This window comes from Malaclemys terrapin, chromosome 4 (assembly GCF_027887155.1).
Source record: "Malaclemys terrapin pileata isolate rMalTer1 chromosome 4, rMalTer1.hap1, whole genome shotgun sequence".
In the NCBI taxonomy this organism is placed as follows: Eukaryota; Metazoa; Chordata; order Testudines; family Emydidae; genus Malaclemys; species Malaclemys terrapin.
Genome location: NC_071508.1, coordinates 38,323,650 through 38,350,137, shown reverse-complemented (window position 1 = coordinate 38,350,137; position 26,488 = coordinate 38,323,650). Strand labels below are relative to the sequence as shown.

The window sequence follows — 26,488 nt, the reverse complement described above, 5'->3', positions numbered from 1 at the left end:
GAGTAAATTGAAGTGCTGAGGCTCCTGCGTGAGATGAAAGGTGTGCAGGAGGAAGTTGCAGTGAGGGAACATTCCTCTGAGCCGGGGTTTTGCTTCTTGGCTCACTGCCAATCAGCTCCGCGGTTGCCGGTGCCATGGTCGGTGCCTGGAGAGCAACATCAGCCTGCAGAGGGTCAGGCAGGTTGTGGAATGTCGGCACCGCGTCTGTTGCGGTGCCGAACGGTGCCAGAAGAGAGGCAGGCAGCTGAAAGCCTGAAGCCTCGGCACCGGAGCTTTGCGCTGCCGCCGCAGCCTCAGGCAGTTTTCGCGTGGTGCCGGAGGAGCCCGGCTCATCAAAGTTGCTTAGGAGGGGAAACACAGGCAGGGAAACTGTTGATCTGCCTGAAGAAATCTTATGCCTCATAACCTTCTTTGGTGAAGAAGGCTGCCCCTTTTTTTGTAGATTTTTTTAGCTTTTTTGAGGCAGGGGGGCTGTGGCGGGCAGGGGAGCTGGAGTCAGCACCTGGGTCTGAAACTGACCCCAGAGATTTTTGAAGGAGGAGCAGTCTGAGTCTAAGCTCCCTGTCCTTCCATGCCCTGGAACTAAGTTTGCTGCAGTGGGCACATTTTTGGGGAATGTGGGCTTCCCCCAAACATTTTATGCATTGTGAGTGGCCATCTGACAGCGGGATAGCCTCCTTGCATGTAGAACAGCGCTTGAAGCCTGTGGAGCCAGGCATGTCCGAAGCGGCTGCGGCCGACAGGATTTTTTTTTTTAACAGATAAAAGTGGTAACTAACTATACTAACAATGAACTAACAACAAACTAACTAGAAGGGTAATTGTAACAAGAGAAAGGAATTTCCTAACCAGTCTGCTGAGCTCCGTCTCAGGCTGGGGACGGTAGAGAAGGAACTGAGGAGACCGGCCATGCATGTGTACTATTAAGCTAGACTCACAGCGGGGGGCAGCCTCTGCGCATGCGTGGCCGGTACGAGTACTGCTACAAGAATCTCCGAGCAAAGGCGCAGGGATGCACCAACACCTGGAGTGGAGCACCCACAGGGACATCTCTCGAAGAACCCATGGCCTGCTTGTGGCCCAATCAGCACACAGCTGCGGCCTACATGACAACCTCAGGGCCATACAGGTAGTGTATATATTGTGTGGATGCGGCCCACATAACACAGAGAGCTACATATGTAGCCCACAATGGTAAATAGGTTGAGAGCCACTGGTCTAGAGCCTGTCTCAAGGTAGGTAGGCTGTTGCTGTAGATGTGTTGAGAATGGTGCCTATAAAGTCTGTCTTGGAGTAGAAGCAAAGTTGACTTCTTTGTGTTTATTCTCAGCCCGCGATGAGCGAACAATTGGATTTGCCTGACGCTGTTCTTTTCTTGTCTCTTTTGACTGGCATCAGATGAATAAATCATCCAGACAAGGGAAAAATCTGCGTACAAGAAAGGAGGAGGTGGGCAGTCACTACTCCTTAGGGCTGATGATAGGCCAAAGGGTACTACTTTGTATTGGTAGTGAGAGCCTCTGACCATGGATCTCAAATATTTCTTGTGGCCTGGATATATCGCCACATAAAAATAAGTGTTTTGTAGACAAGGGAAGCATATCAGTCTTTTAGATCCAGGGAAGCGATAATGGAAGAAAGAAAAATCACCCTGAACTTCAATTTCTTGATGAACTTGTTTGTGTCATGTCCAGAATTGAAAATCAGGAGTTGGCAGTTATAAAATCATTTCCCTCTGTGTTGTACGGGTACTTCCTCTATAGGTCCCATATCCTAAAGAGATTGTACTTCCTGAAGGTGGGTTGGTAAGGAAGGGATCAGAATTGTATGATGTATCCCTCTTCCAAAGTGCTGAGGACCCATTTGTCAGATGTTATGGTGGCCCAAGTACTGCAAAAGAGGGACAATTTCCAAAACGAAGTATTGGGCTTGGAGAAATTGACATGCTGGTACTCAAAATCACCATCAAAACAATTGTTTAGCTGATGATGTCTAGTGAGAGTATCCCGTGGCCGAAGATGTCAAAGGCATCTGGAGGTTTTGTTTGCCTCTTAGCAGCATCCTGATGTCTAGGCTGGTAGAAAGATAATCTATATTGAACATGATGTTTAAACTGTTTTCTCTTTGGGGCAGGTGGGTAAACCTCCAAAGAGTGCAACGTAGCTCTAATATCTTTTGGGGTATGTATAGCATTGTTAGTCTTTTCAGAAAATAAGTTTGAACCCTCAAAGTGGAGAACCTCAATAGTATTTTGCAACTCATTAGGGATCCCCAAGGCCTGAAACCAGGAGGAATGGCTCAGGGAGTTCAGGTTTCAGGGTAGTAGCCGTGTTAATTTATATCAGCAAAAACAACAAGGAGTCCTTGTGGCACCTTAGAGACACACAAATTTATTTGGGCATAAGCTTTCGTGGGCTAGAACCCACTTCATCAGATGCATGGAGTGGAGAATACAGGAGTAGGTATAAATACATGAAAAGATGTGAGCTGCCTTACCAAGTGTGAGGTCAGTCTAACGAGACAATTCAATTAACAGTAGGATACCAAGGGAGGAAAAATAACTTTTGTAGTGGTAATGAGAGTGGCCCATTTCAAACAGTTGACAAGAAAGTGTGAGTAACAGTAGGGGAAAATTAGAATGGGGGAAATTAGGTTTAAGTTTTGTAATGACCCAACCATTCCCAGTCTTTATTCAGGCCTAATTTGATGGTGTCCAGTTTGCAAATTAATTCCAGTTCTGCAGTTTCACGTTGGAGTCTGTTTTTGAAGTTTTTTTGTTGAAGAATTGCCACTTTTAGGTCTGTTATTGTGTGATCAGGGAGATTGACGTGTTCACCTACTGGTTTTTGAATGTTATAATTCCTGATGTCAGATCTGTGTCCATTTATTCTTTTGCATAGAGACTCTCTGGTTTGGCCAATGTACATGGCAAAGGGGCATTGCTGACACATGATGGCATATATCACATTGGTAGATGTGCAGGTGAACGAGCCCCTGATGGTGTGGCTGATGTGGTTAGGTCCTATGATGGTGTCTCTTGAATAGATATGTGGACAGAGTTGGCACCAGGGTTTGTTGCAGGGTTTGGTTCCTGGGTTGGTGTTTTTGTTGTGTGGTGTGTAGTCACTGGTGAATATTTGCTTCAGGTTGGAGGGCTGTCTGTAAGCGAGGACTGGCCTGTCTCCCAAGGTCTGTGAGAGTGAGGGATCGTCCTTCAGGATAGGTTGTAGATCCTTGATGATGCGCTGGAGAGGTTTGAGTTGGGGGCTGTAGGCAATCTGTTACTTTCTTTGTTGGGCTTGTCTTGTAGTAGGTGACTTCTGGGTACCCTTCTGGCTCTGTCAATCTGTTTTTTCACTTCAGCAGGTGAGCACTGTAATTTTAAGAACGCTTGATAGAGATCCTGTAGGTGTTTGTCTCTGTCTGAGGGATGGCAGTTGTATCTTAGAACTTGGCTGTAGACAATGGATCGTGTGATATGTTCTGGATGAAAGCTGGAGGCATGTAGGTAAGTATAGCGGTCAATAGGTTTCCAGTATAAGGTGGTGTTTATGTGACCATCTCTTATTAGCACTGTAGTGTCTAGGAAGTGGACCTCTTGTGTGGACTGGTCCAGGCTGAGGTTGATGGTGGGGTGGAAATTGTTGAAATTTTACTGACTGCCTGGAGAAAAGTTCTCATCATTAGATGACTTTCAGCTACTATGGAGATAAGTTATTCTTTATATTCCTCAGGCAGTTTGTTAGATCTGGCTGTTGAAGCCTGCCTGTTGTAATCCAACTCTGAAGAGGATATATAACTTTCCTCTGGAAATGGAGGAGCAGTCCCAGTTGGAGTCAAAAGTAGTCTCAGTACCAGGGACGTATGTCCCAGCATCAGCACTTGTACTGATGTCGACTCAGAGTATGCTGCTAAAGTAGCTGATATTGATGACTGCTGCCTAGGATGTAAAGACCTGGCCAGTACCTAGGCATCATTACCAATGTCTTGTTTGTAACAGGTACCATGTGATAAAATGTATATGAATCCAGAACCAACAGACATAGTAAGTCTCTAGCCACCAAGAAAGTTTGCAGTGTTGAGGGCACTGAAACAGATGGCAACACACTGCTAGACAACAAGAGCAGTATCAAACTCAATGGAACTAGTGTAGATATAGCCAACAGAGCTTGCTTGGATAAAGCCACTGAAGTCGGTACTGGTGCTGGTAGCATCTTGAAAGCTGAAAGAAGAAGTTACTCACCTTGTGCAGTAATGATGGTTCTTCAAGATGTGTGCCCCTGTGGGTGCTACACTCTAAGTGTCAGTGTGTCCCTACACTGGAGATCGGAGATTTTTCGCAGCAGTACTCAGTCGGGGGAAGGGTGCGCAAGGAGCTGTCTCGTGCAGCAGTTGGCGCCTCCTGTAGCACGTACACCCCCGACCGTCCCCTCCGTTCCTTCTCTACTGCAGAGCTCGGCTGTGTGAACTCTGAAGTAGAGGGGAGGAGGGTGAGTAGTGGAGCACCCACAGGGACACACATCTCAAAGAACCATTGTTACTGCACAAGGTGAGTAACTTCTTCTTTTTCTTCAAGTGGTGTCCCTGTGGGTGCTCCACTCTATGTGCCTGTAGAGCAGTGCCCCACCAGAGGTGGCAGGGGTTCGGAGTTATGTATAAGCGTGTGATGAGAGCACTGTGAGGCCAACGATAGAATCTGAGATAAGGCCTTTGGCAAAGCATTACACTGTCACCCAAGTGTGCTCTGATGCCCAGGTTGCAGCTCTACAAATGTCTATTGAGGGGACATTGTTCTAGAATGCGATCGGTGTCACCATGGCTCGTGTTGAGTGGGATCTGATGCCTGCAGGGGGTTCTTTGTTATGTAGGTGACAGCAAGTTTGAATACAGGAAGTGGCCCATTTGGAGAGTCTCTGGGTCGACACTGTAGAGCCTTTGGCTTGCTCTGTTGTAGAGACGAATAGTCTTGGTGACTTGCAAAATGGTTTAGTTCTGTCCAAGTAAAAGACTACAGCCCTTCTGACATCTAGCATGTGTAATGTTGCTTCTTGAGAATCCTTATGTGGCTTGGGATAGAAGGCAGGTAAGTGTATGGTTTGTTAATATGAAAATGTGTAGCCACTTTGGGCACGAATTTTGGGTGAGCATGTAACATGATTTTGTCTTTGGTAAATACCGTGTATGGTGGTTCAGCCATTAATGCCCCTATTTTGCTGACACGTCTTGCAGATGTGATTGCCACCAGGAATGCGACCTTCATTGACATATGTAAGAGAGAGCAGGTTGCTAGGGGTTCAAAGGGTGGTCTTGTGAGACATTTGAGCACATGATTGAGATCCCATGGTGGTGTAGGTTGACATACTTCTGGGTACATGTTCTGTATACCTGTGAGAAAAAGCCGGGTGAGCGAATATTGAAGCCCCTTCTATCTGCTCATGGAGGACTGTGACGGCAGCCAGGTGTACTTTAATAGAACTTATGGCTAACCCCGTTTCCTTCAGTTCTAGTAGGTAGTCTAGGATCATAGATAGAGGCGAATTGGTCATGTCCAGCTGTTTTTGCTGGCACCAAATCTTCTCCACTTGTGGCGGTAAGTATTCCTAGTGGTGAGGCGATGGCTATTTAGTAATACCTTGTAGCGGGGGGTCACCTGCTCCTGCCCAGAAGGGCTTAAAACAGTCTGCACCAGTGAACAGAGCTAAATGGAGACTGGGCAGTAGCCAAGACTGAGGCGAAGTGGGGGTAGCGGGTGGGGATTCCCTTGGGAGGGGGAGACCCAGAACTGTGGGGGTACTGCCAGGGGGCAGCACCCAGAGAAAGGGGCACCGGGGTCCTGGGAGGGACACAGGGCTAGTGGCAAGGCGGATCACCGGCCTGCAGAGGGCGCTCCAAGGCTGGGAGAGCTAATTCCTGAGGGCAACCAGCAGGAGGCGCCACAGGGGTGAGTCCGCACTGTTACAGTAAGGATCAGCATCCTTTAGATTGAGAGCACCATTCCTATCCTGGGATGTAAAGGAAGGAATGTGTGCTAAAGACACAACACAGAACTTTTCTTTTCCCATGTGTTTGTTTAAATTCTTGAGGTCCCAGATATGCCACAGGCCCCATTCTTGTTTTAGGATCAGAAAATATTGTGAGAGGAAACCCTACCTTCAAAACTCATTTAAAATCACAATTTCCTCTAAAACATGTTGTTGTTAAAAGGGTATATGAAAAAATATGGGGGAAAGAGACTAAAGGTGGTGCATAGATATAAAGTGACTGACATTGCCCCTTTCCACAATCTTGAATACCCACTTCTCAGTGCAGATGGCTTGCCAGGCCACTACAAAGTAGAAGATCTGTCCCCAAAATGCAATAAAACAATGTCTCTTAAAACAAGTTTGAAGTGGGGGAGCCTACCCTAGAGCCTACAAGTCCACTCAGTCCTACTTCTTGTTCAGCCAATCGCTAAGAACAAACAAGTTTTTTTAAATGAATGGGAAATAACGTTGCCCACTTATTTACAATGTCACCTGGAAGTGAGAACAGGCATATCTTGACTTTAGTAAAGCTTTTGATACTGTCTCACATGATCTTCATATAAACAAACTAGGGAAATGCAACCTAGATGGAGCTACTATAAGGTGGGTGTAAAACTGGTTGGAAAACCGTTCCCAGAGAGTAGTTATCAGTGGTCCACAGTCATGCTGGAAGGGCATAACGAGTGGGGTCTCGCAGGGATCAGTTCTGGGTCCGGTTCTGTTCAATATCTTCATCAATGATTTAGATAATGGCATAGAGAGTACACTTATCAGGTTTGCAAATAATACCAAGCTGGGAGAGTTGCAAGTGCTTTCAAGGATAGGATTATAATTCAAAATGATCTGGACAAACTGGAGAAATGGTCTGAAGTAAATAGGATGAAATTCAATAAGGACAAATGCAAAGTACTCCGTTTAGGAAGGAACAATCACTTGCATACATACAAAAGGGAAATGACTGCCTAGGAGGACTGCGGAAAGGGATCTGGGGGTCATACTGGACCACAAGCTAAATATGAGTCAACAGTGTAACACTGTTGCAAAAAAACTCGAACATCCTTCTGGGATGTATTATCAGGAGTGTTGTAAGCAAGACAAGAGAAGTAATTCTTCTGCTCTACTCCACACTGATTAGGCCTCAACTGGAGTATGGGGTCCAGTTCTGGGTGCCACAGGAAGGATGTGGACAAATTGGAGAGAGTCCAGAGAGGAGCAACAAAAATGATTAAAGGTCTAGAAAACATGACCTATGAGGGAAGATTGAAAAAATTGGGTTTGTTTAGTCTGGAAAAAAGAAGACAGAGAGGACATGAAAACGGTTTTCAAATATATAAAAGGTTGTTACAAGGAGGAGGCAGAGAAATTGTTTTTCTTAACCTCTGAGGATAAGACAAGAAGCAATGGGCTTAAATTGCAGCAAGGGAGGTTTAGGTTGGACATTAGGAAAAACTTCCTAACTGTCAGGGTGGTTAAGCACTGGAATAAATTACTTAGGGAGGTTGTGGAATCTCCATAATTGGAGATTTTTAAGAGCAGGTTAGACAAACACCTGTCGGGAATGATTTAGATAATACTTAGTCCTGCCACAAGTGCAGGGACTGGACTAGATGACCTCTCGAGGTCCCTTCCAGTTCTATGATTTGCATTGCACTTTTGTAGCCTGCATTGCAAGGCATTTATGTGCCAGATATGCTAAACATTCGTATACCCCTTCATGCTTCGGCCACCATTCCAGAGGACATGCTTCTATGCTGATGACCCTTGTTAAAAATGTGTGTTAACTAAATTTGTGACTCAAGTCCTTGGGGGAGAATTGTATATCTCCTGCTCGGTTTTACCCGCATGCTGCCATATATTTCATGTTATAGCAGTCTCAGGTGATGACCCAGCACATGTTGTTCTATTTAAGAATACTTTCTCTGCAGATTGGTACCTTCTTTGCATTTTGTCAAATGTGAGATTTCTAAAGATAGCTACAGCACTCGACCCCAAGGTGTAAGAATCTGAAGTGCCTTCCAAAATCTGAGAAGGATGAGGTATGGAGCATGCTTTCAGAAATCTTAAAAGAACAACACTCCGATGCAGAAACTACAGAACCCGAACCACCAAAAAATAAAATCAACCTTCTGCTGGTGGCACCTGACTCAGATGATGAAAATGAACATGTGTCAGTCTGCACTGCTTTGAATCATTATCAAGCAGAACCATCATCAGCATGGATGCATGTCCCCTGGAATGGTGATTGAAGCATGAAGGGACATATGAATCTTTAGCGCATCTGGCATGTAAATATCTTGTGACGCTGGCTATAACAGTGCCTTGCAAACACCTATTCTCACTGGCAGGTGACATTGTAAATAAGAAGCGGGCAGCATTATCTCCTGTAAATATAAACAAACTTGTTTGTCTGAGCGATTGGCTGAACAAGAAGTAGGACTGAATGGACTTGCAGGCTCTAAAGTTTTCCCTTGTTTTATTTTTGAATGCAGTTATTTTCTGTACATAATTCTATATTTGTAAGTTAAACTTTCATGATAAAGAGATTGCACTACAGTATTTTTATTAGGTGAATTGAAAAATATTATTTCTCTTGTTTTTTACAGTGCAAATATTTGTCATCAAAATGCAAATATTTGTCATCAAAAATAAATATAAAGTGAGCACTGTACCACTTTGTATTCTGTGTCGTAATTGAAATCAATATATTTGAAAATGTAGAAAACATCCAAAAATATTTATATAAATGATATTCTATTATTGTTTAACAGTGCGATTAATTGCGATTAATATTTTTAATTGCATGATTAATTATGATTCATGTTTTAAATCGCTTGACAGCCCTAGTACAAATATTTTCTGGCGCAGATTTATTTGTGTTGACAACATAACTGTAAAAATGGCTAACAATATTAACATTGTAATCATTAAGTTTCAGAGCTGATACGAATGTGGCAGTTTACACCTCTCAAAGTTATTGTTTCAGACTGTCTGCAGGTTCAGGAAAAAATAGTGCATCTGTTACACATGGCACATATTTTCAAGATTACCTCTACAACCTTAAGGGCTTGAATCTTTTTATATATGAAAACATAAATTCTAGAACACAATCCACTAGAAAGGTGTGGGTATAAGCTGGATTGCGCAGCAAATTCTATAGCCTCATGTAAGACACAGAGCCCTGATTATTAAATGTATGTATAAGACTGGCACATCTGGGTGCCAGTAACATAGGTTCAGAAATGTCACTTAATGCCCTAAGAGAGAGGAACAGTTTCTAAAAATGTCCAGGATAAGCATGTGAGCCAGAAAGGCTGCAGAGGATGCTTGTAGTCTTGTCAAATGTGTTGACACTCTGCTTGGCAGGGTAACATTAGCCATGTCATAGCACAAGCAAATACAGGAGGTTATCCACAACAAAATCTTTTGAGAAGAGACTGGGATCCCCTTCAGCCTATCTGCAACAGCTACGAAGACAAGCGGAATTGCTTGGACCTGTCGAGGTAGAATGCCAACTCTCTTCTGACATCCGGAGTATGCAGCCACTCATCTTTATTTGAGTGAGGTTTCGGGAAGAATGCAGGTAGGTAAATCGCCTAGTTGACATGGAAGTTAGTCACCACTTTCAAAACAAACTTTGGATGAGGGCACAGGTAAATCTTGTCTTTAAAGAAAATTGTATAAGGAGGGCCAGACATAAGTACATGTAGCTCACCTATCCTCCTGGAAGAAGTTATGGTCACCAAACATGCTACCTTCACTGAAAGATGTAACAAGCAGCAGGTAGCTGAAGGCTCAAAGGGAGACCCTATCAGTTTTGACAATACCAAGATCAAGTCCCACAGGGGGAAAAGATCTTATACCTGAGGATACAACTGTTCCAGGCCTTTCAAAAATCTTATTGACATCATCTTAGAAAATACAGAGCGATTATCAACCTGAGGGTGGAAAGCTGAGATGGCTCCTAGGTGGAGCTTGATAAAACTAACCATCAACCCATGTTGTTTTGGGTATAACAGATAGTCCTAGATATTGAAGAATGGATTGGTGAAACTCCAGATTTTGGGGCCCAGGCAGAGAATTGCTTCCACACAGCCAGGTAAGTAGTTAGTCTATGGCCTCCTATTGTATAACAGCACATTCTGAACCACTTTTGAACAAGACCCTTCTTGAAGTTCTAGCAATGGAGCATCCATGTTTTTAAATGGAGCACCTGAAAAATGGGGTGGAGTAGGCAGCCATGATCTTGAGAAATTAGGCCAGGAGAATTAATGGAGGAGAGGTCCATCAATGGCTACTAGCCAAGATGGTCAGGGATGAAATCCCTATGCTCTAGGTGTCCCTAAACCTCTGAATGCCAGAGGCTGGGAATGGACGACAGGAGATGGATCACTCAATAATTGCCCTGCAATGTTCATTTCCTCTGAAGCATCTGGCACTGGCCACTGTCAGAAGACAAGATACTGGGCTAGATGAACTATTGGTCTGACCCAGTATGGCCATTCTTATGTTCTGGAAGCAATGGAAGTGAGCTTACATCGAAAGGGACAGGAAAGTGAAGAACCAGTGCTGCTGAGGCCAAGCTGGGGCTACAATCATTACTTCGGCATGATGTAGTCTGATTTTTCAGCAGCACTCTGTGAAGGAGTGGGATCAGTGGGAAAGTGTGCAGGAGCTTGTCCACCCAGGGCAACAGCGAGTGTTTGTGATGGAACCAGGACTGTGACCCTGAAGGGAACAAAACTGCTGGTACTTCCTGTTGGTTCTCATTACAAGCAGGTTCACCTGGGAAGTCTCCCACAGTTGAAAAAATAAACCTGGCTATACCTGGATGGAAGCACCACTCGTGGTGACTCAAATGATTGGTGTAGATGATCCGCAAGCTCATTCTGCATTCCCTGGAAGGCAAGAGGCTTTGAGATTGATCAAATTGGCAATGCAAAAATCCAAGAGTTGGACTGCCTCTTGGCAGTGCAGGGATGAGTGGGCCCCTCCCTGCTGCTGAGATACAATATTGCCATTTTATTTTCTGTGAGCACGAGCAGCATTTCCCCCCCTTGAAATGGGAGAGGAAAGCCTGACATATCAGTCGGATAGTTCTAAACTTTCTCACTTTCATGTGTAGAATCAAACCCATTGTAGACCATAACCCCTGCATCTGCAGAGAAGCAGATGAGCCACCCAACCCAGAGCAGATGCATCCATCACTAATGTCAGTGAAGACTGAGGATGGACAAAGGGAATACCTATGAATATGTTGGCAGGGTTTGTTCATCAATCTAGAGAGCCTAAAATATGAAAGGGCTCCATCACCACCATTCAGAGGCTGACAGTTTGGTAAGAATATGGAGCCCAGCCAACCTTTTAGTTTCCTGAGGCATAATCTGGAATGCTGGACTACATATGTGCAAGAGGCCATATGCCACAGAAGCCTCATACAATTCCATGCTGTTGTGACTGGGTGAGCCTTGAGATCCAGAATGATGGACTGGATTTGTCTGAAATCTTGACTTGGAAGGAAAGCTCTGGCTTGAGTAGAGTCCAGACCTGCCCCAATAAACTCTATTCTCTGAACTGGGGAGAGGATACACTTCTCTCTGTTAATTAACAGCACCAGCACATTGAAGATTGCCTAGGTAAGAGTTACACTGGACAGTACCTGAACCCTGGGCTGATCTCTCTCAAGCCAGTTGTCCAGGTAGGAATAGTCCAGGTAGGAACCTAACTTCCTCAGAAATGCAGCCACCACTGCTATACATTTTTAAAAAGTCCAAGGAGTTGCAGACATGCCAAAAGGCAGCACAGTGAACTGGTAATGAGATTGGCTTACCAAAAGCCTGACATACTTCCTGTGGCACTGATAAATTGCCACATGGAAGTATGTGTCCTTTAAGATGAGAGTGGCATGCCAGTCTCCAGGATCCAGGAAGGGAATACTGGAAGCCAGTGTGACCATGTCAAATTTCATCTTTTTCAGATATCTGTTGAGTTGATGCAGGTCTAAAATTGGTCTGAGACTTCCCTTTGCTTTCAGAATTAGGAAATAGTGGGAATAAAACCCCATCCCTCTGTGACACTGTGGAAACTCTTCTATGGCTCCCACCCAGACGAGGACCTCATCATGAGAGTGGTTCTTGAAGAGGGACAGGGAGGGTGGGAAGAAGGGGTAGAAACAAATTGAAGGATGTATTCCACTTCCACAGTGCTTAAGACCCATTACTCTGAAGTAATTAGGGACCAAACACTTAGGAAGTGGGATACACAGTTTGCAAACAGAGGGTATGGAGAGACTTGGATTATAGAGACTGGTATGGAGTCCTTGACCGACTCATCAAAATGTTTGTTTAGTGACCCCAGGATGCCTAGATGAACCAGGAGCTGCTGTAGTAGAAGAAGAGGTTGGCCTGCGCCTAAAACTCCGACTCTTTTTCCTTGTTAGGTCCTGGCAAGGCACAAGAGTTGGGTATCGGTGAGACTGCTGAGGACGAAAGTGTTTCCTAGTCAGGGCCAGTGTATATATGCATAATGACTTTAGAGTCACCCAGACGTCCTTTAAACCATGAAATGAATCATCCATCTGCACCAAGAAGAGGGAAGACCCTTCAAATGGCAAGCCTTGAATAGTCCTGTGAACTTCTTGGGGCAGCCCCAAAGATTGCAGCGAAGAGCACCTGCACATAGTGATGGCAGAGGCTATGATCCTAGCAGCTGAGTGAGCAGCATCTAAACTGGCCTGGAGCAAAGTTCTAGACACCAATTTCCCTTCCTCCGCGAGTGAAAGAAACTCTTGCTTAGTGTCCTCAGGCAGCTTGTCCTGAAATTTCAATGTAGAATCCCAGATGTTATAATCATACTACCCTAATCAATTTTTCTACGAAACAGGTCAAGTTTTTGGCATCCTTTGACTTAGGGGTAGCCACTTGTTGCCCATAGAATTCCCTGTTGTTGGCAGCCAAGACAACCAGTAACTCCAGAGGGGAGTGGGAATACAAATGTTCCAAGTCTTCGGAGAGAACATAGTATATGTGATCAGCCCTCTTAGATGTGGGTGGAAATGGCAAGGGAGTTTGTCACAAGGTTTTGATGGGCTCTAAAATCACCTCATTGATTGGTAGGACCACATGAGAGGGTCAGTTGTCACCAGAATGCCAATAAGATGATCAGACAGTTCTCTAACCTTCCCCACCTGGATATCCAAGGCCGAGGCAACTCTTTTTTAAAGCTCCTGGTGAGCTCTTCAGTCATTAGGTAGGGGTGTGGTGATTCCCAAGGGAACTATTTCATCTAGGGAAGAGGAGGATGAGGCCAATGCAGGTTAAGGGCAAAACCTCCTCTGATAATCAGATGGCTGGATCCCCAGGATCCACTTCCTTTTGCTTGGTACTGGGCCCAGCCAATCTCTGACTCCAAAAATGACTCAGGGACTGGTGCGGATATGAAGAGAGGTCATTGTCATCGGCTTTCCTCTTGATGGTACCATCAGATGAGAGCTCTGAAACGCAGGAGACTGATGCAATACTTGATGCTGCGCTGAGGAGACTGACGCAGTGTGGTCTGGTGATATTGGAGGAGCAACTTCCTGCACTGCCAGGTAAGCCAGCACTGACAAACTCAAGTCTCTCAACACCAAAAAAGCCTTCAGTGTGGACAGAACCAGAAGAGTCTCTGAGCAACGAGTAAGAGAAGAAGGCAAGTGCCGAAGAAGTTGAAGGTATCTTGTCAGGCCCTGGACTCAATGGTGCGTGCCCCGGTACCAGAGTCCACGATACAGCATTAGCTGATGACTGAGATGAGGAGTGCTTCAATTTTGACTGCACTCTACTTGACCCTTTGTCCCCCTGCTTGGGGAACTTAGAAACTGACAATCTTCCTTTCCTGGTCACATCCTTGGAAGCTATGTTTCTTCCTCTGCACCAGGAAGGGTGAACAGTGCCAGGACTTGGCCAATATCAGAGGAATGTTTCTCACAGAAGCTGAAGTACTCGGCACATTCTCCAAATGGGAAGTCTTTGAAGATAGCCTCAGAGCAGCCTCCATCAACAGAAACTTCAGCCTCGCCTATCTGTCTTTCTTGGTTCTTGGCTTAAAGTCCTTACAAATTAGACACTGATCCCTAATGTGAGACTCATCCAGACACTTTAAACAGAGTGTGGGTCAGTCATGGGCATCAGTTTGGAACATGAAAAACAGGGCTTGAAGCCTGGTGACTGAGGCATTCCTTGGTACTGAAAAACGGAACCATAAGCCAGGTATGAAAAAAATCACTTTTAACTAAACTAAAACTTATCCTGCTACCTGACTAACATTAAAACTATACCAATGGGGAACTATTTACAACTAAAAAACACGCCAAGAGAACTTGCCAAGGCAAGACAGTTTCCAGCAACCATTGTTGGTGCAAGAAGGAACTGAAGGGATTGAGGGCAGCCCTACCTTTTATGCCAAGAAGCACACACCACATGGGTACTGCATAGGGAAAACATTCTAACAACTGTACATGGGGCACACACACACACACACACACCAAGAGTGGAATGCACATGTGCAATCACTCAAAGAAGAAAATACAGTTTCTTCAGACATGCCAAACCTTGGGGGGGGGGAAAACACAGAAATTGGGCTTGTTTTTGGCTTAACTGGCTTGAGAGTTGCTTGTTGGCTAGTTTTTGGCTTGTAGCTTGTTGCTTGTTTGACTTGTAGCTTGTTGCAGTTTGTTGCTTCTTTTTTTGATCAGCTCCCGGCAAGCAGGGTCAAGGGGATGGTGGAAAGCAGGGGCAAGGATGGGGAGAGAGTTAGGGGTGCAAAGTGGGCCCACCACAGTCCCAGACTGCACGCCAGGGGGTTCTTAGGGATTGGCTTGTTTTGGCCTTGTTTTGAAATGAGATTAGCTTGATTTTTGGCTTATTGTGAAAGTCGAACAAAAGGAAACAAAATTTTTATAATAGACTTTTAAATCTGGCAGACAAAGGTATAACGAGATTCAATGGCAGGAAGTCGGTGCTAGACAAATTTAGACTGGAAATAAAGTATAATTTTTTAACAGTGAGGCTAGTTAACACCTGGAAAAATTTACCAAGGGTCATGGTGGAGTCTCCATCACTGAAAATTTTAGAATCAAGATTGGATTTTTTTAAAAAAGATATGCTCTAGTTCAAAAGGAGTTATTTTGGAGAAGTTCTATGGCCTGTGTAATATAGGAGGTCACACTGCAATGTCCACAATGGTCCCTTCTGGCTTTGGAATCTATGAATGGTAAAAATGCCCCTTAGAGAAGAAAAGATAAAGCAATTAATTTGGAAAAATAACCTTAACAATAGGTGTAAGTAATAGCTATATGCTGATAGCCCAATTAAGTTGATGTAGTACACCTAAATCTTTATTTAGGTTATATTATACTGTACTTACCTTGGTGGCTTAGATTTTTCATCTTCCACATTGTAAACCCAATCAGATAACCATTTCCTAAAGGAAGCTAGTAGTCCTTTGCTTTCCCAATATGTCTTTACCTCATCAAAGTTCATAAATCTAAGAAAGAAAGATGTCATCACACAAATGTATACTACTGGAAAATAAAGCTATAATACATACACAGACTAGATCCTCAAATGATGTAAACTGATGTAGCTCCATCGAAGTCAGTGAAGCTACACCAGTTTACCCCAGCTGATGATCTGGTCCACAAGATCAACTGAATAGAGTTTTCATAAATATAGTATTAAGACCGAAGTATTGTCATCAATTTTGTACATCTATTAAAATCCATTGAATTATATACAGACCAAATTCTGCACTTATATTTGTATGTGCTTCCCACTGAAGTAAATGGAAATGTCGTATGTACATTCAAGGGCAAAATATAAAACACTCCTTTTTTAAGAAGTACCTTAGTATGATATCCACAGACCTCAGTATCCAAGAACTTTTTTCTGACTACTACTGTGTGGAAGGATGGTCTTGTGGCTAAAGCATCTGGACAGGGACTCAGGAAATCTGGGTTCAGTTTCCAGGCCTTTCACAAACTTACTGTCTTATCTTGGGAAAGTCATTTAGAGTAAAATTGTCAAGAAAGCCCCCAAAAAACAATGAGGAGTCCGGTGACACCTTAAAGACTAACAGACTTATTTGGGCATAAGCTTTCATGGGTAAAAAACCCCACTTCTTCAGATGAACGCCCCACTGATTTTCTGTGGCACTTAAGCACTTTGTTTACTTACAATGTAAGTTATTCAGTATAAGGACTATTTTTTACTGTGTTTGCACAACATCTAGTACAATGTGGCATCTAGGCACTACCGTAATATCAGTCATAAGTAAAGCTGCGAGTTTGTCATGGATTCTGTGACTTTCCAGGACATCCATGCAGACCCGGCCACTGCTGGGGCAATCTTGGGACACTGCCCCACCCCCAGCAGAAGGAATTTGGGTGTGGGAGGGGGCTCAGGGCGGCGCTTATCTTGGGGGGGGGGCTCCCTAGAAGCAGCGACATGTCCCTCCCTCCCTCAGCTCCTAGCTCCGCATGCTGCCTCCATCCACAGGCACCGCCCTTGCAGCTGCCATTGGCCGTGGTTCCTGGCCAATGGGAGCTGCGGACCCAGCGCTTGGGGTGGGGGCAGTGCGCAGAGCTAGGAGCTGAGGGAGGGACATGTCCCCGCTTCCAGGGAGCCACAAGGAGCCAGGTAGGGAGTCTGCGAGCCTCCCCAACCCCCCCAGCACTAGTGGGGGTCCTGGGCTGTGCACCGCGCAAGATTTATTCAGGGATATATAGTACAAGTCATGGACAGGTCCCACGCCATGAATTTTTGACTTTTACTAAAAATACCCATGACTACAACGTAGCCTTAGTTATAAGCAACAGCATTTGTAATTCACTACCATTCACTCCAGACTAGATTATTGTAATTCACTGTATCTGAATCTACATATGAAAATGAAATGCAAAGTTTCCCCCCGCTTGTGCAAAACATATGTTCTTTTGAACATTCCCCCCTGTAATTTGGACCCTTCACAGACTACCTCTACGTCTAATGTGGAGCTTTGGTCTTGATCTCAATCTTCAGACCCATTAATGAATCAGTTCCCAGTTACATATTTATCTTGGGTACCTATATGGCCCACAATATTATAGGAACAGTGGACCTCAAAATTTCTAATATATTTATCCTCACTATAACCATGTGAGGCAAGGAAGGAACATTATCCCCATTTTACAGATTAAGAATTGAGACAGAGAGAGACTAAGGGTATGTCTTCACTACTGGACGGATCGGCGGGCAGCGATCGATCCAGCGGGGATCGATTTATTACATCTAGTTGAGACGCCATAAATCAATCCCCGAGCACTCTCCCGTCGACTCCTGTACTCCAGCTTGGTGATAGGCACAGGCAGAGTTGACGGGGGAGCGGCAGCAGTCGACTCACCACGGTGAAGCCACCACAGTAAGTCAATCTAAGTACATTGACTTCAGCTACGTTATTCAGCTACGTAGCTGAAGTTGTGCAACTTAGATCGATCCCTCCCCCAGGCCTAAGTGGCTTGCCCAAAATCACACAGGAATAGGGTTGCCAACTTTCTAATCCCTGAAAACCAAACAACCATGCTTCTTCCCCTGAGTCCCGCCCCTGCCCTGCCTCTTCCTCTGAGGCCCCACCCCCTGCTCCACCTGTCCCCCCCCCCCATCGCTCACTCTCCATCCGTGCCCCATCACTCACTCTCCCATCCCCCAGGACTCATCCGCCGCTTGCAGAGCCGGACTGGGAGGAGCTGATGCGGAGCCTGCCCAATTGCAGTACAGCAGGACACAGCAGGGGTCAGTCCCCATAGCGAGGGACCGAGGTGGGGAAATTGGGACACAGCGGGGCAGGAGGGAGGTTGGTCTGTGGAACGAGGCCAAGGTGAAGAAATTTGGGCACAGCAGGGTGGGACAGTCCATTCCCGGAGCAAGGGGCTGGGGAAATTGGGACATAGTGGGGCAAGGGGGGGGGGCAGACAGGAATCCCCCCCCCCCGATGGTACTGGTACCCACTTTGGAGCTTGGTCCAAGAGCCAGCCAGTTCTCACCATCAGGCTGGGGGGGTGGGAAGAGCAGCATGTGCTAAGCAGAGCCTCTCCTCCAGGCTCCAGCAGCAGCTGCTGCTCTTTCTGCTCCTCCTCCCCGGTGGCAGAGGCCGGTTACTGCAGGAACTGGACTTTTAGCTTCCGATCAGCTGCCAGTTTCCCTTTTTGACCAGACGTTCCAGTTGAAAAGTGGACACATGGCAACCCTACACAGGAAGTCTGTGGCAGAACTGGGAATTGAATCCATTTGTCCTTAGTCCCAGGTTAGTGCCCTAACTACTGTACCATCTTCCCTGTCTAGAGAGAGACTGCATGTCTTTCTAAGAACTGCCAAGACAGTTATCTGCATTGTTCCAGAGGAGTGTAAGAAAAAACAGGGCTAAGTGCATAAAGGTCAGAGATAAGGCATTTTCAACTGCAGGAATCTGGCTGTTAAATGAACTTCCAGAGGAGACTGAACTAATCCAGACCAGCAATCTTTCTATGGTAATCTAACCTAATTAGAGGCATTCAGATACTTTGGTGACAGATGCTAATACATAATACTATGATGGACAGATAAAAGTGACATGGAGATGAAATTCTTTTCTCACTTCTAAAGGTGGTGCTTCTAAAAGAGGGTCAAGGATGGTTTAAGTCAGCTTACAATGCTGTTGCCCATGCTGTATTTGTTATGTAAATAACAAATAGAGTACATCAGTTACAAGGCTATAATGTCTGGCAACTTTCACAATGACTAATTTGCACCAAAAATTGTTTTAAAAATTACTAAAATACTTTGATTAGATTATTCACTGTTTTTTAAAACAAAACTTCCCCTTTTAGACTATTCATATGTAGAACATGTACAGTAGGAGCACGTTTTCAAAACAATGAATATGCCTATAAAATTCTATACCAGCCATTAAGTTACGTGACTGCTTGCACATCAAGTCACTCATCTACAGGCTGCTCACTTGTAAGTACAAGTCTAGGGATTAGTGAATGCAATGGATGTACATTTCCTCTGTTACACCCATATTTGAACATCTGGCACATACTGTCTGATATCCAACTAATTTCAATTTTAAAAATTAAAGTAAATGAAGCACTTACTTTTCTCTAATATCAATACAGCTTTCTGCTGCATCTATTAATGTTTGGGCAGCATCTTGGTTAAGCATTCCAGTGTGGTATTGCTTCTGATAACTAGCCTAGATAAAAACAAAAAATCCTCAAAAACATGAATTAACATAAAAATTGCTACAAAGTAAATGATGAAAAAAGACTTGCTAACTTTTTCTCTATTCTTGCTAGAATAAGAATATTTTACAACATATCAATATAATTAAGTACAAAAATAAATTCATTTTACATACTTACATTTATATTATGTGGATAATTCCATATAAATAATTCTTCCTGTGGATTATCAGGGAGTGCATCTGCCTTCAGTTGTAAGGTCCTGGAACTGAACTCCCCAATTTAGCAATGCAGCATCTGTGGTAATGCTCCTCTTAAGGGGGAGTGCATGAATGCGGTTCCCACACAGACCTTGTGAGGCTCCTTCCACCAATTGGTGGAGTCAAGAACCTTCTGCAGAATAGATATCCTCTTGGTCAAGCTGTGTTTGCTGGGTGTGCAGACAATCCTGAGCCAGGGTTGGGGGCACCCTGAATGCAGTCTGGTGTGGGGTGTAATGAACGTGGAGGCTGCCATGTAGCCTAGCAGTTCAGGCAGACCCTTGCTATGGTTTGAGGCAGTGGTTCTCAACCTGCAGGCTGCTTGCAGCCCAATCAGCATTCAGCTGTGGCCTATATATCCTCAGGGCCATAGTTAGTATATATATGGTGTCTTTGGGGCATCTTCCATTCCTCTTCAACTCCCTAACAAGGGATTTGTGCCTTCTCTTTTTTGGAGTGAAAGGTTGATGTACGGTGTGGGAGGGCGCAGGTGTCAGGCTCTGAATCAGTAGCAGGTCTCAAGAAATGAGAGAAATAATTTGATTCTGTCTTCCCTCTGCTTTCTATATCTGCTCTTGAAGCCAGTGCAGAATTTACACTTAGATAGAATATGGGCCTCCCTGAGGCAATGGAAGCAGATGGAAGAAGAAGTTACTCACCTTGTTCAGTAATGATGGTTCTTCAAGATCTGTGTCCCTGTGGGTGCTCCCCTCTAGGTGTCAGTGCGTCCCTGCGCCGGAGATCAAAGATTTCTCACAGCAGTACTCAGCCGGGGGCAGGGTGCGCACAGGAGTCATCTCGTGCAGCTGTTGACACCTCCTGTTGCGTGCGCTCCCCCGACCGTCCCCTCCGTTCCTTCTCTACTGCAGAGCTCGGCTGTGTGAACTCAGAAGTAGAGGGGAGGAGGGTGGGTAGTGGAGCACCCACAGGGACACGCATCTCGAAGAACCATCGTTACTGCACAAGGTGAATAACGTCTTCTTCATCGAGTGGTTCCCTGTGGGTGCTCCACTCTAGGTGCTTGTAGAGCAGTACCCCACCAGGGCTAGTAGGGGGTCTGAGTTATGTATAAGTGTGTGATGAGAGCACTGAGACAAGGCCTAGGGTGATAGCGTAATGCTTTGCAAAAGGGTGTTTTGATGTCCAGGTTGCAGCTCTACAAATATCTATTAAAGGGGACATTGTTCAAGAATGCAATCGATGTTGCCATGGCTTGCATACAGTGGGATCTGATGCCCACGGGGGGTTCTTTGTGATGCAGGCAGTAGCAAGTTTCAATACAGGTAGAGACCCATTTGGAGAGTCTCTGGGTCAATATTGTAGAGCCCTTGGAGCGCTCTGCTGTAGAGACAAATAGGCTTGGTGACTTGTGAAATGGTTTAGTTCTGTCCAAATAGAAGGTTACAGCCTGTCTTACATCCAGCATGTGCAAAGTTGCTTCTTGAGAGTCGTTAGGTGGCTTAGGATAGAAGGCAGGTAAGTGTATGGTTTAGTTAATATGAAAATTTGTAGCCACTTTGGGCACAAATTTTGGGTGAGGACGTAACATGATTTTGTCTTTGGTAAATACAGTGTACGGTGGTTCAGCCATCAATGCCCCTATTTCGCTGACACGTCTGGCAGACGTGATTGCCACTAGGAATGGGGCCTTCATTGACATATGAAGGAGCGAGCAGGTTGCTAGAGGCTCGAAGGGTGGTCTTGTGAGACATTTGAGCACAAGATTGAGATCTCATGGTGGTGCAGGTAGGCGTACTTCTGGGTACATGTTCTGTATACCTGCTAGACAATGACATGTAATCGGGTGAGCCAATATTGAAGCCCCTTCTATCTGTTCATGGACGGCCGTAAAGGCAGTGAGGTGTATTTTAATAGAGCTTATGGCTAACCCCGTTTCCTTCAGTTCTAATAGGTAGCCTAGGATCACAGATAGAGGCGCCTTGGTCGCGTCCAGCTGTTTTTGCTAACACCAAAGGGAGAATCTTCTTCACTTGTGGCGGTAAGTATTTCTAGTGGTGAGGCGATGGCTATTTAGTAATACCTGTTTCACTTTATCCAAACAGTTTAATTCCCCATGTTGGAACCAGAGAGGAATCATGCTTTCAGATGGAGTTTCGCTGGGTCTGGATGAAGCGTCAGGCCCTTGTTCTGGGACAGGAGGTCCATCCAGAAAGGCAGTGGTTGTGGGGCACAGACTGCTAGACGTGAGAGGTATGGAAACAAAGTCTGTCTGGGCCACGTGGGGACAATGCAAATGATGTATGCTCTGTCGAGTCGTGTCTTGCGGATGACCCGTGGGATCAGTGGTATCGGCGGGAAGGCGTACATGAGTGACACATTTCACAGAATGAGAAAGGCATCCCCCAACGATCCTGGTGCCAGGCCTGCCCTGGAGCAAAAGAGTGGACATTTGTGATTTGTCGTTGAGGCGAAAAGGTCGATCACTGGATGACTCCATTTTTGGAATATTGTGTCGAGAACCCTGTTGTGGATTTCCCACTCGTGTTTCTGTGAGAAGTGCCTGCTGAGGTTGTTGGCTGTAGTGTTTTGGCACCCTGGTAGGTATGATGCTGTGATGTTTATATTGTTGCGCATGCAGAAGTTCCATAAATTCATGGCTTCTACGCATAGCGAGTGAGATCTGGCTCCTCCTTGGCAATTGATGTAAAACATGCATGCCACATTGTCGGTGAGAATAGAGATTGAGGTTTCTCATATGAGTGGGAGGAAATGTTGGCATGCATTGTGTACCGCGCGGAGTTCCAGGAGATTGATATGTAGTTGGGTTTCCGTCGCGGACAACTTGCCTTGTACATTGTGGTGACCCAAGTGGGCACCCCAACCTATCAGAGAGGCATCTGTTGTGATAGTCACTGACAGGGGGTCTTGTTGAAAGGGAATCCTGGAGCATACATTCCCTGGCTGCGTCCACCATTGTGGAAGAGGATAATCCTTGGTGGTAGTGTAACACTTCTGTTGAGAGAGTGTTTGCTGGGTGCATAGACCATGCTTAACCAGTGCTGCAGACAGCACATATGGAGTCTGGCATACTTTACTACAAAAGTTGTAGCTGCCATATATCCCAGAATCTGAAGGCATGTCCTCACTGAAGTTTGTGGGCTGATGGTCGCCATGGAAATAGGATTGGTCAATGTAGTGAATCTGTGGTTTGGCAATATTGCCTTGGCTTTTTTGGAGTCTAGGTCAGCTCAGAAAAACTCCAATCGCTGGGTTGATTCCAGGGTGGATTTCTTTTCATTTATCTGTAGACCTAGTTGGTGAAATAGGTCTATTGTGGTCTTCAGCATGCCTGCCATTTCTTGTCGGTTGGCAGCCTTGAGAAGGCAATCGTCCAAATAGGGGAAGATTATGACTCCATTGCATCGTAAATATGCTGCTACTACCACAAGGGTTTTTGAGAATACGCGAGGAGCAGTGGACAGTCCGAAGGGAAGGACACTGTATTGGTAGTGATTGGGTCCTACTGTGAACCTCAGGAACCATTTGTGGGCAGGATGTATTGTAATACGGAAGTATGCATCTTGGAGGTCGAGGGCTGCAAACCAGTGCCCCGCGACTAGCGCCGGGATTATTGTGGCCAGCATGACCATTTTGAACCTGTGGTTGCATACGAACCTGTTGAGTTTTCGGAGATCTAAGATTGGTCTCCATCCCCCTCCTTTCTTCTCTGTCAGGAAATATCTGGAATAAAAAACCCTCCCTCTGTATTGATGTGGTACTGGTTCTACAGCACCCAGCAGTAGGAGGTGGTCTACTTCCTGTTGCAGAAGGTGCTTGAAGGACATAAATCTACACCATGTAGAGGTCAAAGCATAGGGGTTTATTACACACAGCACTGGTGGAGTGTCACCTTGCTTATTAGGCTCAGAGACACTGTAAAATCAATTGATTACAATGGAATACATAGATTTTCCATGGGCGGGGGAAAGTGATGGGGTGGGCAGTTCCACACCCCAGGATAGGTTTTGCAGCAAGACAAGATGGCCTGTGCTGCGCGGTGGCGTGGCTGGCTCCAGCCGGGCGGCACGGCTGCCTGTCCTGGTGCTCTGGGCAGCGCGGTTGTTATGCCGCCAGCCACCGATGCTCCAGGCAGCACGGTAAGGGGGCAGGGGAGTTCGGGGTGGTGGTCAGGGGGTGGGGGTGTGGATAGGGGTCGGGGCAGTCAGAGGGCGGGAAACTTGGGGGCAGGGGTTCTTGGGGGTGGGCAGTCTAAATCTATTAGTCTTTCTAAACCTGACTTTTATAATCAAATTAAAGTTAGTTTAATATTATAATAATAATATTATTAATATAACTGTTTTGTTTGTTTGGCTCCCCTTGTATGGTTATTACCTGGCAGTAAATAACTGGTTAAGCTGGTTGTTTCTCTCTTCTTCCCCCGTCCCCCATAATAGGTGTTTTCTGGCTTCCCCATTCGCTCTGCAGCAACGCTCCTCATACCTACGCTAAAGATCCCTGCAGCACCCAAAAATCTGGTGGGGTTTGCTCATCAAGTGGGTTACTACCAGAACAATTGTAATGTGAAAGTGGGGATAGGGACGTGCTGAACCTGGGGCATATGGGGGAGGCAGCTTGAAAGTGCTGCTCGACCCAGCCTGCTCATGCATACTCTATTCCAGGGCTGTGCCCATGGCATATGAAGGTGACAGCCTGGAGGTGCTGTTCGACCCAGCCTGCTGAGTCCAAGGGCCTATGAGGGTGACAGCTTGGAGGTGCTGCTCAACCCAGCCTACTGAGTCTAGGGACATATAAGGGGTCAGCTTGGGAGTGCTAATGAACCCGGTCCTCTCAGATGTGCTCTGTTAATGTGTGTGTTCGTCTGATTCTGGGGCTGGAAGAACCCAGCCCTGGGGAACCTAGGTCCTGCAGGATAGCTCCATTGGGAGGGAAGAAGGGAGAAGTAGGGCTCCGTATGAGAACACAAATGACACAAGCAGTACAGTGATAGAATTACAGAACCCCACCCCCCAAGAAGAGCAACCCTAATAAATGAGTGTACCACAAAGTAAGGGTCAAATCTGGTAACATCAGAGAGAAAGCAAAGCCCAGATGCTGGCCTTTAGGCAAACTGGCTTGCTGGGGATATCATAGTATAATGTGAGGATCAGAGGAGCCTTAAAACTCCTGGTCAGAAGGGAGTGGGACAAAGGGCCCTGCCCTGGGATAGGTAATGCCTGGAGGCCTGAAACCTGACTGGGAACTCCTGCAGTGGACCATGGAGGAGGAAATACAAGTGCAGTTACACTGAAACTGTGACAGTCTGCATAAAAGGCCACCTGAATTTGGTATTTGGCAAGGTCCATGTCTTATTGTCTTAAACTCTGTGTTTCACCTGGGTAAGAAAATGAGCAAAGGTATAACTCTCCTTCCACACTGCCTCTGATCTGAAAATCATTTTTCCTTTATTTATCTATCAAGATCAGGAGTTCAGGTTTCTCTGATCTCTAGACACAGTTACTCACATCGCTAGTACTTAAGGCAGGAAAGCTGAAAATACTGCTTTATTTTAGGTGTTAGTAATGCCAATAAGTGTTATGCAGAAAATCAGATCTTTCAGCACATATCTTGGAAGGTAAAAAGATTCTAAGTTTATCCTTAATTCAGTGAAGCCCAACTTTTTCAGCTGGACAGCCAAAGATATTTCAAAAAGATCAAGGGACCACAATCAGTACATTGAGGTGGATTCTCTATCCTACTCCACTCACACAACACAAAGGGAGCAGAAACTATCAGTAAGTCCCCCATATATGCGAGAGTCCTCAGTGGATGCAGAGCCCTGAATTCAGATCCCATGCCTCCCTGCCTGCAGCTCCTGATGTAAAGGGGCATGTGGAGGGCAGAGTAGCTGGTGTGTGCTGCACTCTTGACAGTCCCTTGCTGGAGTATGGTCTCTTGAGGACTGAATCAAGCTGGAGCAAAGATTCTCTAGCCTGAGGTAGGGTAGAGAATCTGGGAGCCATAATCAGTTGTGGGTTCTCAGCTTCAGCTTTTCTAATCCTCTCCTGGGCTGCCCTGGGTGACTGCATTGGGGAAAGGAGCCATCATTTGACAGATACTCCCATAGGGCCAATATAGATGCACTCAAACTTCTATCATGCTACCTCTGGGGTTCCCAAAGCCTGGCAAGAAAGAAATTAATGCACAAGCCAGAATTATTCTCTCGTCCCTTCCCTAGGATGCAGCAGAGGACCAGTGCGGGAGCTGCTTAGCAGCTGCAACAAGGAAGGGACTCAGATGCTGGTCAGAGCACTCTAGGCTCACACCAGAGCTGCTCCTGAGGCTCCAAGGGAAACAGTGGGAGATAGATGGGAAAGCAGTCCCATCGATTTCCTCCTTACAGTAATAGGGCTGATTCAAATGTTTCAGTTTAAAAGTCATATCACATAGCTGAGGGTATACATTTTCAGTTTATAGTCAAGTACAACATTTCTTCTTAACATTGAAGGCCACACTTCAAAACCTTGATGTCCAAAGTGGTCCACAGGTCACATTTGGATACCCATTCCTTAAATAATAATAGTACTAAAATTAAAATATGTGTGTTAATCGAGAAAAATAAGAATATAACCAAATAGAATGAATACTAACTATTTGTGCTGTTAAAAGACGTAACCTGGCTTCTTCCAGTATGTCAGCAATTTGTTGAGGTGTTGTCTCAGATGAAATTTCTGCATTACGATCTGGACATTTAAGTGTTCTAACATTTTGGGAAACTTCCTCTATGTCAAACTAAATAAGAAAAACAGAAACAAGTGAACTGATCATAACATATTGGAAACACGAGAACCAAAAAGCTAACTAAGAGAACAATGTTTAAAAAACAAAGGCTAACATTAAATTAAAAATGCTAATTCAAATAAAAATTTAATCTCCATATGGAGTTAGACACAAACGGAAATTGTTACATCAAGACAAAGTCAGAAATTAAATTTGCAGTATTTCATCATGGC

The 26,488-nt window shown here is 45.3% G+C and overlaps 1 protein-coding gene across 1 annotated transcript in view; it reads right to left on the bottom strand.

Moving 5' to 3' along the window:
* Positions 1 to 26,488, bottom strand: part of LOC128836108 (sodium/hydrogen exchanger 10-like) — a 234,686-nt gene that overhangs the window by 112,790 nt on the left and 95,408 nt on the right. Inside the window, exons 12-14 of the mRNA XM_054026125.1 lie at positions 26,127 to 26,267; positions 19,171 to 19,268; positions 15,426 to 15,545 (exon numbers count right to left, since the gene is read on the bottom strand). Coding sequence (XP_053882100.1) covers positions 15,426 to 15,545; positions 19,171 to 19,268; positions 26,127 to 26,267 — 359 coding nt within the window. The remainder of the gene's footprint in view (positions 1 to 15,425; positions 15,546 to 19,170; positions 19,269 to 26,126; positions 26,268 to 26,488) is intronic.